The 16,928-nt window shown below is 50.0% G+C and overlaps 1 protein-coding gene across 1 annotated transcript; it reads left to right on the top strand.

Annotated features, from left to right (window-relative positions):
- Window positions 1–8,107: 8,107 nt before the first annotated feature.
- Window positions 8,108–12,102, top strand: SLC25A4 (solute carrier family 25 member 4). The gene is made up of 4 exons (XM_045821721.1): window positions 8,108–8,335; window positions 9,608–10,094; window positions 10,637–10,777; window positions 11,643–12,102. The coding sequence occupies exons 1-4, from the start codon at window positions 8,225–8,227 to the stop codon at window positions 11,798–11,800; spliced, it is 897 nt and encodes a 298-aa protein (XP_045677677.1). The 5' UTR covers window positions 8,108–8,224; the 3' UTR covers window positions 11,801–12,102.
- Window positions 12,103–16,928: the final 4,826 nt, after the last annotated feature.

The raw sequence follows: 16,928 nt of genomic DNA, 5'->3' as shown, positions 1-16,928 counted from the left end.
TGCATTAGATCTATTATGTCAGATTTAGTTCTGAGTATTTTATATTTTTGATGCTATTGTACATGTTACTTTTATTCAGTTTCCAAGTTCACTGTTAGTATAGAAAAACAATTTATGTTTGTACCTTGCTCTTGTGTCCTGCTAAACCTTGATACTGGATTTCTAACTTCCAGTTAGAAGTCCAACTGGAGAGAGGAAAAATTTCTGTTTACTACCCAGTTTGTGATAATCTGTTACAGCAGCCCTAGGAAACTAATGCAGAGCTATTGGGACATTTAACTTTAATTGCTGATTTGCCTCTTTCTTCGATATTTGTTTCATGTATCTTTTTTTAAAAGATTTTATTTATTTATTCTTAGAGAGGGAAGGGAGGGAGATAGAGAGAGAGAGAGAAACATCAATGTGCGGTTGCTGGGGGTTATGGCCTGCAACCCAGGAATATACCCAGGCTGGGAATCGAACCTGCGACACTTTGGTTCGCAGCCCGTGCTCAATCCACTGAGCTACGCCAGCCAGGGCATGTTTCATGTATCCTGAAGCTCTGGTTTTAGATGAATAAATGATTAGAATTGTTATGTCCTCCTGATGAACCAACCTCTTTATTCTTTATAAAATGACTTTATTTATTCCTGATAGTGTTCCTTCAATTGTAGCTTTTTCTAACTTTTTTATTTTTAACCTATTCCTGTCTTTGTATTTAAAGCACATTTCTTGTGGATGCATGTACTTGGTCTTAGTTTCTTTTCCCATGTGACAGTCTCTGCTTTGACTTAATTTCTTTTGTCTACTATTCTGAGGCTGCACTTGCATGTCTTTTTAAAAAGTAGAAAGGTTTTTATTTGTTAGTTTTGTGTGCTGTTTACAGGGTTTTAATAAAAATTAGAGACTTAGAATACTATTTTAAAATAGCTGTATGTGAGCGCCCTCTAGTGGCCACATTGACTAATGTTATCAAATTCAAACAGTTCTTCCAGGACTTAATTTACCCATGCTCGGATATTACCGCATATTTGGCAGCTGTGTAATTCCTTATTAATCCGACTTTTGTGTTTTCTGGAGCAGTAAACAAACTGGTGTTGTGGTCCCCAGAGACACTCAGTGCCCAAACAGGAAGCTTGGCACTCTCGGAACCTGGCAAAGTTTTATCAATTATGGTGTTATTACCACCTTAACGATTAATTCAGACACACATGTAATAATTGACATGGGGCCCTCATGGCAAGTGGCACGTAAATGGTGACTTTCATTAGCAGAAAATAAAAGGGCAGGAACAAAAAACTTTCAAAGATGTATAGTGATTCCTTTGCAACTTCCTTTGAATCCATAATTATTTCAAAATAAAATTTTAAAAATATCATTGGTCATGATAAATGGAAATGGATCCAAACTCTCCAGCTAAAAGAATGAGAGTGTCAATTTAGAATTTTTAAAAGGAAAAAGAAAATATAGAGTTTACAGGGAACAGAAACAGAGTGGTTGGAAGTACAGGAATATAAAAAGAAAATTAGGCAAATACAAACCAAAGGACAGCAGGTGTAGCTCTTTTCTTTACAGTGAAAAGAGTTAAGGCAAAAGCATTACTATAAATGAAGAGTGCTACGACTTAACAATAGCAAATAAAATTCACCCAGAAAGTATAACAACTCAAACATTGCCTGCCTTTAAAAACAAAGCCCAAAATACGTAAGGAAAAATGTAACAGAACTACAAGAAGAAATGGATAGATCCACCATTGAGGTGGTTATGACTTTATACGGTAGACAATATGTTATAGACAATCATATTTCTGCAGGCATAACTATTCCTACTTGATAGGATGAAATTCCATTCACCTGCATTTCATGGCGCGCCACAAAAATTAAGGTGGGTTCCAGGTGTTCCTGTTTTTGGAAAAAGTATTGTGCTAGGAATTGAAGCATGTTATTTCTCTACTTGTTCAACAAACATTTCTTGAACAGCTCTTGTGTGTAAGGTAGCATGTTAGAAGAGGCAGGTATTGTACGGATTCAGTTCAGTCGTTTCATAGACGTGCATCGAGACTGAGGGGGAGGGGGGCTGCCCTAAAGAGCCCCTCCCCCCACGGACACTCTCAATGAAGTGCGCGTCTCCTTGAAGAAATGTCTCTGATGGATGGAACAAGAAAAGGAAAGAGTTTCTAAAATTGTGTCTTTAAAACATTATCTTTTAAAACTGCGAAAATACCAGAGCAAGAATGAATCAGTGGGGGGCCAACTCAGCTGCACAAAGCAACCGCAGTTCGACGAAGAGACCCCCTTCTGCGAGGCGGAGGAAGCTGGTGGAGCCCCTCTCTCTCTGCTGCCTTCCGATGGATCGCACCTGAGTCCCAGGATGTCTGTTGTGTCAGACCCGAGGATGGGGCGCGTGGGCCCGTGGGCCGGGTCTTCCTCTGTCCGAGCTGGCAGCAGCAGCCAGCTCCTTGCTCCTGTCTGGTCTTCAGTCATTGCCCCGTCAAGGTCACTCCGGACGCCGGCCCGGGTTTCCAGCCACCAGGCTCTGCGGGCCTGGCCTCCTCTCAGCTGACGTCGGAGTCCCTGAACGCCACCCCTGCGGCCGGCCCCGGGACCTGCGGGGGCCCGGGGTGCGTTCTCCTGCCCCTGCTCCCGCTCCCGCTCCCACGATCTCCGCGAGGCTGTGTCTGACATTTGCACCAGAACGACATCCAGCCCCTCCCCCCCCCCTTGCTGCCCCTGGGCTCGGGAGAGTGTGGGGGTGGGGGCGGGGGAGGGGGGCCTTTTCTCAAAGCCCCTCACTGACGTCTCCGCTTCTCCCTCTGACACGCGCGCCCTGGTCCTCTTTCCCCAGGTTTGGGAGAGCGTGCTACCACCTTAGGGAGGGCGACTGGGCAGGGAACGCTGCTTTACCTCCTCAGGTGTTCCACCGAGTCTGCTGTCTACACTGAGTTCTTCCCCTTCCTCTGGAAAGCCTAATGCCAAGAACAGACGCCTCTCTCTGCTTTCTGAATGTTTTCTGTTTCTGAGCCAATGACCTAGAATGTCTGACAGAATGAGGAAGGGGTCATGGAGTAAAAAAAAAAAAAGCATATTTAAAAAACCTCATTCGCTAAGATTGAAGTTATTGTTCTTTAACAGTGCAGATGAGCAAGAATGGTGCCTCTGGTGACATTTATTAAGCACCGGTTTCAACCCTAACGGGGATAAAGCACGTGTTTCAGAAATGATGGATGGGGTGGACCCCACACTACACACCGGGGAAGCCAGTTCAGGGCGAACTTAGAAAGTGAATCAAGTCAGCTCCAGGTGAGGGGTGGCTGGTCGTGGTGGGAAGGCACTATTGGGCATGCACAACAGTAAGCCTGGCTGTGCCGTAGAGCACTGATGCGCCGCTGGAGTCTCGGATCCGGTGAGGAGGGGACGGGAGGACGAGGTGGGAGAGGAGCTGCAGGCCTCTCTGTACAATGGGGGAGGGCGGTCTCCCTGCGGGGGAGGGGTGTGCTGCCCAAGGGGACTTGGAGGGTCCCCAAGCTCACCGCCTCCAGGCACCGCTGGGTCACTTCCTCAGCAATGAGGGCCTTCGTTCAGAAGGAAGACCCTCTCTCTGATCACCTGTTTTATGATTCTGAGGTTCCTCTGCCCCCAGAAATCACCCCCTTTAAATAAGGATGCCTGAAATCCTTCTCACGAAACTTTTTGCTTCCTAAGATGTGACAAATACAAGGGCTGACTCAGGTAACACCTGGGAAGTCGCTCGCCCAGAAGCACAGCAAGAGCCCTCCTCGGACCCGCGCCACACCGCGTGGGAACAGCCCTGCGGGCCTCACGAGGGTGTCCCTGGCCGGCAAGCGCCTTTGGGGCTGCGATCTTGCCTTTCTGACTTTTGTGCCACCCGGCCCCTGCGGGGTGTTGGTGTCTAGAGTGGGCATGCGCAATGCTGGTTGCAAGATGAAAAGGGGAAAAAATGAATGAATGCATGAATGGATGGGAATGATTCAGGGGATTTCTGGTTTGATGGGTAAGAGGGGGAGGAAAGGGGATTCCCAAGGCAGATGGCTGATCGCTGAACGATGAGACGGTTCTAGAAATGGGTTTAAAAAACCCACACATTCTGCAGTCCCATAATTTCGTGGGTCATTAGCTAACAGGGGCTGCTGGTCGGAGCCTTCTGCAGGAGCACTTGGGAGACCTGAGGGTGTGTCTGGTGTGTGTTTGTCCACTGCAATAAACACCACACTTTAAAGACACTTTATGTTAAACAGTACGTTGCCTGGGGTATTGTTCCAAGTAACTAAGCTACCCAGAGGAGTAACTGTGGAGGAAGACTGCATTTATTTTTTTGTCTCTTCGAAGCAATGCAGAGTCAGTCCGTTAAGTACCTTGGACTGAAAGTCAGCAATTCATATGTGATTGTATATGATCAAAAATATTATTTCAGGATTGATTCCTCTAGCTAAAATTTACCATGTGGACAAATAGTAATTGTGTGTTCTAGTTGCTAACGGCTTTAGATACACACCAACATGCAGGCGCCGACCGGCTACCACCACCGGCAAACCCTCCAGCACTTTTCCGTCTTGGCCTTTGACTCACTAGCAGCCCCCACGCTCCATTCCCAGTTTGGTCAACGAGACGAACTCTTTAAAAGCTCCCACCAGAAGCCGTAAGACCAGCTCAAAACCTTCCTCTCGTTTGTACCTCGTGCCCTGACCCTTGTCTCCAGGATACCGAGCCCCATTTGAAGGTAGAGTTTTTTCTGTCTTATCTCCCAGATGCCTGTCCATTCTCGCCTTGGCAGAGAGCCCCCGGGGGCCGGGACTGGCAGGTGGACACATGTCCCGCTGAGCACCGGCCGCTCGCTGCCTGTGTAAGTGATCCCCGGATCTTATGACCACAGGCAGCTCATGCTCCAGAGGGCACCCGAGGCCTCCCTCTTCTGAGAAAGTCACTGGAGGGAGAGGTCAGTGTGTGGGTTTCCATGGGTAAGCCCTGGTCCAGGGTCCCAGCTACCGTGCCTCCACGTGGCAGGAGACCTGGGCAGAAGCCAAGGAGAACTGTGGTCTCTCCCATTTAGAAAATCTCAAAAATGCATCAAGTATAACAAAGATGCTAATACTTCCTGAATTAATATTCTAAGTTAATATTTAACTTAAGAAATTGAACGATTTCACAGGAAAAATGAATTCAGGCATATAAGCAGTTACAAACTTTTATTTTTGAAGTGGTTATAGACAAAGTAAAATATAAATTGCGATTTTTTTAAAGATCAATGATCAAATCAGTCATGGTATGGTGATTCTGTAAATTAAGTTATTATGAGAACTTAGTAAATAACAAACTAGAGTAAGTACTACAAGACAAGTAATGAAGAAATGAAAATACCTACTTAGGAATTAGTGTTGAGATGCCCAAGAATGGTATGGAGAACAATGAAATTGGATCATACCTTTTTACAACATATAATGTAGTGTTAGGGTTGAAAAAATAACTACCAAGAGAAGTAGAAAAGAGCAGACTAATTATCTGTTAGGGCAAATAGGCAAATGTATCTACAAAAGAGACACATTTACAATTGGAACATGAAGTGGGTCATCATATTATGAATGTGTTCATATTCAAAGAATAACACTTAGAACAATGTAATATAATAAATATCAAAAGAAAAACAACACAATGAAAAAATACTCAACACATACTTACTGCCCCAAATATATTTAAAAAATTGTTGTGAATACCGGGAAGTGTTCTGCTTTCCTGCCACAAGCAGTCGAGGAAGATTAAAAATTTACATAGAAGGAAAGTCCTGACAAATTAAATCGAATCATATGGAACATGTATCATTTTATAGCAATTAAAGAGATACAGCCCTGGCTGGCGTAGCTCAGTGAATTGAGCACGGGCTGTGAACCAAAGTGTCGCAGGCTCGATTCCCTGTCAGGGCACATGCCTGGGTTGCAGGCCACGGCCCCCAGCAACCGCCCATTGATGATTCTCTCTCTCTCTCTATCTCCCTCCCTTCCCTCTCTAAAAATAAATAAATAAAATCTTTTTTAAAAAGTTAGAAAAAGAGATACAAATTAGAATTCACAAACTGGCACAAGTAACTAAAAGACGCTGTGTTAACACGAAGCCGGTGTCGGAGGAGGACCCACGGCAGACAAGAGTCCCGTCGCATTGCAGCAGGCTCCTCGTTTCCGTGGAGCAATTTCTCGATAGGCAGCAGGAGCTCGAAAAACACTTTTGAAATGTTCAACCTACCCATTCCGTCTGGGGAACATATGAGAAGAAAAAAACACAGGAGGAAGTAAAATGTGTGCAGAAGCATTTCTATAGCAGCGTTATTTTCCATCATACACAGAAGAAACAGTTCTATGCATCATAATTAAAAGGAAAATGGATTGGGCAATTGCTCTATATTGACAGGATGGAATGCAAGACACTATTGTAAATTAAAGAGGACTAATACGTGGATTGTGGTGGTCCATGGACATCCATATGTGCAGCTGTGGTCAGTGAAATTAAACAGCAAACACGTCTACCGCTGGGGTGTACAGTCCTTGGGGGCTGGGCCATATCTTACGTTGAATCTACAGGGCCAGCCTTTGCTCCTGGCACACAACAAGTGCTCAGGGGTTTGTCAAATGAATGCATAGCTGGCTTTTCTGTTTTCCCTGAGTTCTTGACCTCCTGCCTGCCGTGACCTTGGTGTTATGTGCACTTAGCTAGCTTTCGCAGTGCTCACCTGCCTTTCCGAACTCTAGCCTGCCCCAACCTCAGATAAAGGCATACCCCTGGCAGCCCTGGCATTCGACTAGTGTGACCTCTGCTCTAATGAAGTCTCCGGACCCGGGGTGACACACAGCTGCAGCTCAGGCAGCACCTAACCTGATGTCTGCATTCATCAGCACGCGTGTGGGAAATGGAATAAACTGGTCAGCGCCCACCACAACAGTCACAGCTACGGGCAGAGAATGGAACAGGGTGAAGAGTGTCGAGTTACAACCTCACTGCAATCATTCTGGGGGAGAGACCAGCTGTATCTGAAAAACTCGTGTGATTTTAAGAACTGCCTAAAAAAACACTAAGGCTCAAAGCTCCTAGTTATGTATATTTTCAAAAACTAATGTCAGTAGTGCTAAATATCCGATGTCCTCCCAACCCCAGACACCTGTTAGAAAAAGACAGATACAGCCAAGGATTCGACCTTCTCTTAATATCCTGGTCACCCAGCTACTCTAACGGGAATGCCAACGGTGCTGACCCTCAAGGGGCCACCAGCTGCCTGAGCACCTTCTGCCCAGAATAAGTGCTGAGATGCCGTTCAGAGCAGAGTGGCACTTTAAGCTCTTAAGGTACTTAGAAAATGCGTCCTATAAGGTCCCTTTTCTTAGCATCATCAGGCTGTGTGTCAGGGGGTGACAGGCTGAACAAACAGAAAAGCAACACTCTCACACACACGCACAGACGCTGAAACAACTATTCACTTCGTGGCCCCCCGCGCTGGCCCTCCCTGGCGGCTCCGAGTGCCAGGCACACAAACATTTGATAGCAGAATGACTGATTGAACGCTTGAATGGAGAGAAGAGGGGAATCAGCAGGTTGCCAGATTCTATTAGGAAATCACGGCATCAAGTGACATTCGTATTTATTTTGGAGGATCTTCACTATTTGTGAGAGCACACAGCTCTGAAGAGGCCCCGATCCAGGCAGCGAGCTGTGGCCAGGGACACCATTCCGGGGAAGGAGGGAAAAAATTAGCCTGGAACCCGCTGGCCAGCAGCGGGCCCGTGCAGGCCCGAGGTTAAAGAAAGCCCTGCCTGGGGCGTCGGCCCCAGCCCAAGCCGTCTTGTGCTATAAATACAGCGTCCCACATGCTGCGGAGACACGGTGTTCCCACTGCTCGCCGGGACAGATAACATGAATTTGCCCTTTAAACGTCCCAAGCTGAAGGCACAGCCCCCGACCCACCCCTGCCTCCCGGAAGCGCCTTCGCCCCCTTTGCCCTCTGCAGAGGAGGGGGCCGGCCGCGGGGGTGTCCGAGCACCTGCCCAGCCAATGCGCACTGCGCGCACGGCTCCGGGGTCCCTCCTCCTCTCGCGAGAGGCCGGGCGGGGGATATAAGGAGGGATGCGGGGCGAGACAGGCGGCCCCTTCGCGTCGCGCAGGGACGGAGACGGGGTGGCGGTGCCTGGCCGGGCGGAGGCGAGAGCGAGAGCGCGGCTCCCGGAGGCTGTGTGCGCCCGGCTGTCATCATGGGTGATCAGGCTTTGAGCTTCATAAAGGATTTCCTGGCCGGCGGCATCGCCGCTGCCGTCTCCAAGACCGCGGTCGCCCCCATCGAGAGGGTCAAACTGCTGCTGCAGGTGAGCGCGGCGCGGGCGCGGGCGCGGCGAGCGGGGCGGACGGGCGCCGGGCGCGCGCCGGGCGCTGCGGGGCGCAGCGGCCAGAGGGGACCGGCGGGCGGGCCGCCGCAAATCTGCGCTAGGCCACAGGCCCGGCGCCCGGCCTACGTGAAGGGGAAGGTGCCCTCTGCGCAGACAGGTCCAGCGTCAGTAGCAGATTCCTGGTGTCGGGTGGCGCGCAGTGGCCGGGTGTCTATATATGGAAACCGACCCTGAGTGGGTTACAGCCAGCCAGATCCTGTGCCTGGGACAACGCTGGCACGCCACCGAGGCCTCGTAGGTCAGCCTCACCTTTCCACTTTCAATGCTCCTTGGACCTTTTCACCTGCACCCACCTTTTACAATAAGAGCCTCAAATTATTAGGGACCTCGCTTACTGTGTCTCGTGCGTTCTGCTGAGGCTGGCACGCATATATTTTCAGTCATTTTACTATAACCTCTAAGACAGGTATTGCCTCCTCCAGTTTTACAGATGAAGAAACAGATTTGAGGGATTAAGAAACAGTGTTTGGAAGACACTCGGCCTTCCTCGCTCACCCTCTCCCCAAGTCTCTCCCACTGCATCCTAGACCCTGAATGGCTTTATCGTCATCATCCCACTTGCCCTTTTTCTCCCCACTTGTCCAGAGGGCTTGGGCCCGCAGTGAGCCTCTCCGGTTTCGGAGTGCACACGATCCGTGACCAGAAAAGCCCCCACGAGTCGCTCACAACAGCAACGCACCCTCGGTAATTGGCAACTTGGATCACCTGCCTGACGATGTCCCGGCTGTAGGGCCTGGGGGATTTCTTCTCCCTCTGTGAGAACACCTGCTGCTCAGAGATCGCGGTCGGTCTCTCCGGCAGCTGGAGTGGTGCCTGTAGCGTCAGGGCCGGTGCCCTTCGGGGCGGGGTCTCCAGTCATTTCCCTGTCCCAGTGAGCCCCTGGCCCAGTTCTGGCACCTCCGGAAAATCCAGTCTACAAACGACTCTCTTCACGCAGTTAAATCGTCTTTTCCATGTATCTGGGCCAGAACATTTTCTCTCAGATTGAGGCAAAAGTGGATACTTTTGGCTTGTTACCCAAGTAGCTAACATGTTTATATACAATATTCAATTTCCTGCATACGTCTTTAAAAAGGGAATTCTGAGAAGTGCATGTTCCTTCTCTCCTGCCCTCTTCTCCTCCTCCCTCTGTCCTGCTCACCCTGACGCCCGACCCCTCCCCGGTGCCCTCCCCCACCCCACCCCCCACAGGTCCAGCACGCCAGCAAACAGATCAGTGCGGAGAAGCAGTACAAAGGGATCATTGACTGCGTGGTGAGAATCCCCAAGGAGCAAGGCTTCCTCTCCTTCTGGAGGGGTAACCTGGCCAACGTGATCCGTTACTTCCCCACCCAAGCTCTCAACTTCGCCTTCAAGGACAAGTACAAGCAGATCTTCCTGGGGGGCGTGGACCGGCATAAGCAGTTCTGGCGCTACTTCGCCGGGAACCTGGCGTCCGGCGGGGCAGCTGGGGCCACCTCCCTCTGCTTCGTCTACCCGCTGGACTTTGCTAGGACCAGGTTGGCCGCCGACGTGGGCAAGGGTGCCGCCCAGCGGGAGTTCAGTGGTCTGGGCGACTGTCTCACCAAGATCTTCAAGTCTGATGGCCTTCGGGGTCTCTACCAGGGTTTCAGCGTCTCTGTTCAGGGCATCATTATCTACAGAGCTGCCTACTTTGGAGTCTATGATACCGCCAAGGGTGAGAGAGGGGCCTTGGGGTGGGGGGGGGGCATGTGCGGCCTGGGGAGGAGGGGGCTGTGCAGAGAGAATCCTGGGGGGGTCTGCCACTGACAAAGGGCTTTATGCTCATCAGTCTTGTCTCTTCCTGGCCCCTGGGCGACGCCGAGGCTGTGAGTGAGCAGTGGCGTGGTGTGGGACCAGAGGAAGAGGATTCTCCTTGTCCTCTGCTGAAACAGACTCGGGCTTTGAGTCCTTCAGAGGAGGCAGGGGCAGACAAGCTGCCTCAAGGCCCTTCTGGTTACTGAGTAATAACACTTGAACCTGTCCTGCACGCCGCTGGGCAGAGCTCTGACCTCCCTAAGCCAGCCAGGGCAGCCTCCACCTTGTGCCCCTCGCTGCCGGCTTCTTTGGGAGGCACCCCCAGGGGGCAGGTTCTTCTGGAAGGGGCGGCGGGCGTGGAGCGGGAGGTCCGGCAGCCTCCTCCCCACCCCCGCCCGCCCTCCGCCCAGCTGCCGAGAGGAATCGCTTCACCGCCGTCTGGCTTCTTGGCTCCGCCCGCAGGGATGCTGCCTGACCCCAAGAACGTGCACATTATCGTGAGCTGGATGATCGCCCAGAGCGTGACGGCGGTGGCGGGGCTGGTGTCCTACCCCTTCGACACCGTGCGCCGTCGCATGATGATGCAGTCCGGCCGGAAAGGGGGTAAGCCTGGCGCCTGCCGGTCCACGCCGCGTTCGCGCTGCCCGGGAACACGGTCTGATACCGCTTCCGGCCCAGCCTAGTCTTGTTGTCAGACAGACGTCCGTGCTGGGAACTTGGGAAACATTGTCCGCTGCGTCTTTAGGGAATGTTGTTATCATACAGGTCAGAACACCAAACATGGGATGTTCAGAGACGAACGTACCTGGGTATCTGGCATGATGGCAGCCTTATGCCCTTTTTTTCTCTTAGATCCTGGTGAGAAGGGGAAAGAATTGAAATTGGTTGGTTTATTTGAAAATAATTCTTCCCTTATCTAGTTATTACAAGCAGGGAAGAGGGATGATTAGCTGGATGAGAGATGGCCGAAGCGGTCAGTTGTGATAGAAAAGGCACATTGGCTGCCGTAGGTGGCAGCCCATGAAATCGTCATTTTTAAAGTCAGAAGGTCCCGTGTTTGTTTCCTGTGGTTCAGCCGAGCAGTCGCAGCCCTTTTCACCGTGTGGGCCTGTGGGGGGGGGGCTGGTGTGACCGGAGACCAGGCCTCAGTCTTCTCATCCGCGGGAAAGCGCACGCCGCAGCGCAGTGCACCGCACCGCTGCTGTTCCACACTGCTCCCCCCCCCCGCTTTACAGCTCGGGGGTCTGCGGATGAGCTGGCTGACTGCCACATTCTTGAGTTCAAGGGGAAGGAGCGATAGGCAAGCCTGCCTGCCAGTTCTGCAGGGGAGGGGATTTCTCGTGGGCTGTTTTGGAGCTGGGCCTCGTTGCTCGAGTGACTGACTGAGAGCACTGCATGCTGATGCCTCTTGGAGGCCTAGCCGCTTCCCTCTAGAGTGACAGGGCCCCCCTGCCGCTTGCCTCCACAGCGGACATCATGTACACGGGGACCTTGGACTGCTGGAGGAAGATTGCCAAAGACGAGGGAGCCAAAGCCTTCTTCAAAGGGGCCTGGTCCAATGTGCTGCGAGGCATGGGCGGCGCCTTCGTACTGGTGTTGTATGACGAGATCAAAAAGTACGTCTAGTGGAATTAGAGCGCGTTCGTTGGTTCCAGACCCGGTGTGTGGTTTGATAGACTCTTCCTAGGGGAAGTAAAAAAGAAAGATCTGGGATAAAACCAGACTGAAAGGAATACCTCAGGAAAAAAAAAAAAAGAAAGAAAGAAAAGAGCTTCACTGAGTGTTCATTAAACCACGAATGTATTTTGTATTTATTTTACATTTAAATTCCCACAGAAAAGAGAACGTGTCATCCTTGTATAATGAACTGAAGAACTGATAATAAAGAACATAACTGAATGTGAAACCAATAAAGACCACTTAACGCATGTTCTCTGTTGAATTCTCACTAACTGCCACGGGGATTAAGACACACGCATGCCTGTGTTCTAGCCCAACTCTCACACGTCAGTGGCCCAGCTTCTCAGTGTCGAGTGTCATGCGTGTCTCATGTAAGTACCTACAGCGCTTAAAGTGTCGGCTGGCAACCTTGAACGGGTTACCCACTCTCTTCGCTCACTACCGCGTTGCTGTAGGCTCGGAAATGCTGGCCCAGGTCACGGCTTCCATAACCTCGCCGTACTCTGTGCACTTCCATGGTCTTCGGGAATCCCGCGCTCCCACGCAAAGCTGTAAGTCACAGTTTCGAGAGTTTTGCGTGAATAGGAAGTGCTTTGTATTAGCACCGTTAAAGAATTGGGAGATTTAGAGTTTTATGACGAGTGGACACTATGCACTGAAAATCACGTAGCAAGCTAGAATCTCGTGATGATTAGGTTCCATGGGAGACACGGGAAGACAGGAACCCATCCTCAGAGAGGCTTCAGTGGGGCCCTGGCTGGGTAGCTCTGTCGGGGCATCGTCCTGGTGCACCAAGGTTGTGGGCTCGGTCCCCGGTCAGGGCACGTACAAGAATCACCTAACGAGGGCATAAACAAGTGGAACAACAAACCAATGTTTCTCTCTCTCAAATCAATGAACTTTTTAAAAAGAAGTTTACATGGGCAGAGGAGCAAGGAGAGAAATGGCGTTGCTAAATGATGTCATGTTTCCTGTAATGAATCTTGGTTGAGTAGAAGGGGGGTTGAAGTGTGGGAAGTGGCAGGTGCACCTTCGAGGAAGATGACTGCATTTAGGTGCGTGGCTCTGGAAAAAGCATCTGCTTGTGTCCTGTACATGGGCAGAGCATGGACGTGCTAGCGTTCTTTTCTGTAACCATTTAGCAGGACCTAGTGGGAAAAGTCAGTTTTTGGGTTTGACTCATAAATGCGTGAGCGAGAGGAAAAGAATTATCATCTCAAGTGGGAAAGGAGGCACTTGGGCCCAGAAGACCAGACAGTTCACAGGGCCCTGGCTCCCTGAGTGCCCAGCAGGAGACGCGTCCCTCCACCCCATGTGAGGCCCAGGGACCAGGCATGGGTCTTGCTTCTCCTGACAGGAGGTTCGAGGGGTGTGGTGCCCTCCCCCACACCTCCTCCTCCTTCCCGTCCTTCCCCAGCCCTCCCACCCGCACAGCCCTGCAACCCCAGTAAGAAACCGGCTGCCCTGTTTCACCGCAGTAACTGAGGGCAGTGCTCTCCCGTACCCCCCAAAATTGTTGTGACTACAGGGCAGTGCTCTGCCCTCCTGCCATAAGTGGTCAAGGAGGATTAAAATTTTACGTAGAAGGAAGCCCTGCCTGACACCCAGCCCAGCCTAACAGAGACCTGAGAGACAAGGGGGCTGCCTCACGGGTGGCAGCCTACACACACACACGTTCAGGTTCAAGATCAACACACTTATTACTGTTAAGACCTAAGAGTTACCTTAGAAAACAAAGCATATCTATGATTTGTGAAGGATTTCTACATCGGCAGCCCAGGTAATGCAAACCAGTGCACCCTCTGGCGACACCTGGAAAAGGCGTTCAAACTGTCTGAGGTGCACCTGTTGGAGGGCACTGGGGGGTGAACGAGGTGCCGAAAATGACACCCCAGGAGGGAGTCTGACATCGCCCCCATCTGATACGTTTCCCCACGAGGGGGCTGCAAACCCTGAAAATGCGCCTGAAGGACTGACTGGGGCACGGGGGAGTCCGAAAGCCTCTCGGGGAGAAAAGAGCAAAAACAACACAAACGAATCCTCAGGCTGCCAAGGAAGGGGGAGCCTCGGTGACCCTGCTTTCATCAGGACCCAGAGGCTGCCGTCCCAGCAGCAGGGGTGACCTGGAAACAGGCGGGCTTGCCGTCACGGAAGCCAGCCTTCGGGTCACCCCAGTTTGAGGCAGGGGCGCTCCTGCGGCCTGCCAGAGGCGGGCGTCTGGGAGGAAATGTCATCCAGAGCAGGGGTTGGCGGACTTTCTCCCTGAGGGACCAGGCTGCCAGTGTGTGACTTTCATGTAGTATGTACCAGTCACAGAACATTCTTTTGATCTTAAAGCTCATTTAAAAAAGTTAAAGCCACCTACCCAGGCACTGAGCTGCCGAATTTGCCCACAGGCTGTCCCTTGCTGCCCGTGATCCAGCAGAGTTTCAAGGTTTTCCTGAAACTTTTCCTATCAACCCAAACCACAAATACAACCTTAAAACATCCAACTGAAAATATAAAGCACGCCTTACTTTAAAAGTGGGAATCACAATGGAAGCCCGAAAATATTTTGAACTTGCTAAAAATACCATGCTATCCAAACTTGTGAGAAACGGCTAAAACTATGCTAAGAATTTACAGCCTTCAATGCATCTATTAGAAAGAAGGCTGAAAACCAGTGAACTACACTTCCATTTCAAGAAGCCAGGAAAACGACAGCACACGAAACCCAAAGACTGGAAGGAAATAACTAAGGTGACAGAGTCAGCAAGAAAGAGACAGTCGGTAGCACCCAGGGAACTGCAAGTCTAAGTGTGAAAGGCAGGATTTCCAGGACGTAGTGGGACTACCTTCACACCCTCAGGTAAATGAAAACTTCATAAAATCTAACATTTAACAAAAGTGCTAACCATAAAAGAAAAGATTGGTAAAGTGGACTAAATAAAATTCAAAAAAATTTTTTTTAATATTTTATTCATTTCTTTTTAGAGAGGAAGGGAGGGAGAGAGCGGGAGAGAAACATCAATGTGTGGTTGCCTCTTGTGCCCCCCCACTTGGGGACCCGGCCTGCAACCCAGGCATGTGCCCTAACTGGGAATTGAACCTGCGACCCTTTGGTTCTCAGACCTGCACCCAATCCACTGAGCTACACCAGCCAGGAAAATTCAAAATTTCTGTTCAGAGAGCCCATTCAGAGTGAAAAGGTAAGCCAGACTAGGAAAAAACATTTTTATTGTACCATCACTCTCACCGGAACTGCAGTGTATTTAGAATATATAACTGCTCCTATAATCTGTAAGAAAAAGACATTCAACCAATAGAAAAACAGGCAAGAAAAAAAAACCCCCACCCTTGAAAAAGTACTCCCCAATGTGCAATAAACAAGAAAAAGTGTCCAAGCAGATGTAAGGCGTGCAATTACAAAGTCGCAATGTGCATTCCATACCCACCACAAAGGCTGAACTTGAAAATGACCGGCACTACATTCTGCGAGGACACGGAGCACAGGGTTCAAGGAACACGCACACTCCTGTGGGAGAGTAAACTGGGCCGCACTTTGGAGAGCTCCGGCTTTAGCCACTGAATCTGTGGGTGTTAGGACCCAGCAACTCCACGCCGACGAATATGCCCAACGGAAGTCCATGCACAGGTACTCGGGACACACCTCCAAAGTCCTCATGTCGTTATTTGTAACAGTTAAAACCTGGAAACCACCTCAAGGGACCATAAACCACCGAGTGAATGAGTAAGTCCTGGTACAGTCAGACTAGGACACGGCAACGAGAAGGAATTCCAGCTACGAGACAGCATGGAAACATCTCCCGGACATCAACAGGCCCAGCAAAAGCAGCCAGGCATAAAAGGATATAATTCCATTCGTAGGACATTAAAAAAAACTCCAGACCAAACGACACTGCGGCGTTCAACGTGAGGGCGGCAGTTACCTTTTGGCAGACAGAGGGAGTGATGGCTGGCAGGGAGCCCCCGGGATCTGGGGGTTCTAGCGCGGGAACGGTACTTGAGTGGGGGCCCGGGGGTTTGCTCTGGGTTGTTGCACGGGTTGTACGTGTATGCTAGGGGCCCTCTGCTGTGTTTCTGGACCACCTCGACCACCACCAGCTATTCACAGAACTCGGGAAGACGCCATGTTCCCGCAGACACCTGACTCAAGGGCCACGTCCCTCTCACAGTCTCCAAAAGGGAACTTAAAACGAAAGCTTCTCAGTGCTTTTTTCTAGTTAGTATACATAACTACACGGGGAAGCAGATGTATTTACTCATGGTTCTGTATTTTTTTTATCAAATATAAAGATTCTCAATGCAATGAAGAAAGCAAAGCACCCTCCAGACCCGGAGACCAGCTGGCATCCCCACGCGTGAAACACGCGTGGTGTCCTTGTTGTGGAGACTGTCACCGTGAGACACGTGCTGTACATTCAGGGCCAGAGTTTTTAAACCATCCTTTGGTGACTATCCAAATTCTCTCACTTAACAGCAACATGAAATTAGGTTCATAGGAAAACACCCTCATTAAGTTTCTGTAAAAGGACGTTACTTCCTAAATTGATGCCTGAACAGCAAGTTTTAAAATGGGTATTTCTTGTCACTCACAACATGTGTGAAATGTTGCTATAGGTGACGGATACTTTTAGAAGGCACTCCTTTAATCTGTAACAAAGTGTCCATTGCAGCATCGTAACAATTTTACAGAAATCAGATAACTTGTTTTAGAATGGGATTTCAAGCAAACTTTTTTTTAAAGATTCATTTATTTTTAGAGAGGGAAGGGAGGGAGAAAGAGAGAGAGAGAAATATCAACGTGTGGTTGCTGGGGGCCATGGCCTGCAACCCGGGCACGTGCCCTGGCTGGGAATCGAACCTGTGATGCTTTGGTTTGCAGCCCGCACTCAATCCACAGAGCTACACCAGCCAGGGCCAAACTCTTTAGAAATTCTATTAAACAGCACCCTCCTTCCATCTTCATTTTCACCAATTCTTAGTCTTGCGTGGCACGTAAAGGCTATAACTATAAATTTTCAATGGGAAGAAGACCATGAATTTGAGAGAGAAACGTAGTCTCAAAACTCAG

The sequence above is a fragment of the Phyllostomus hastatus genome, unplaced genomic scaffold, assembly GCF_019186645.2.
Source record: "Phyllostomus hastatus isolate PE091 unplaced genomic scaffold, TTU_PhHast_1.1 phas_scaffold_46, whole genome shotgun sequence".
Taxonomy (NCBI): domain Eukaryota; kingdom Metazoa; phylum Chordata; class Mammalia; order Chiroptera; family Phyllostomidae; genus Phyllostomus; species Phyllostomus hastatus.
The sequence above is the reverse complement of the archived record's forward strand: the minus strand, read 5'-3'. Positions and strand labels throughout refer to the sequence as shown.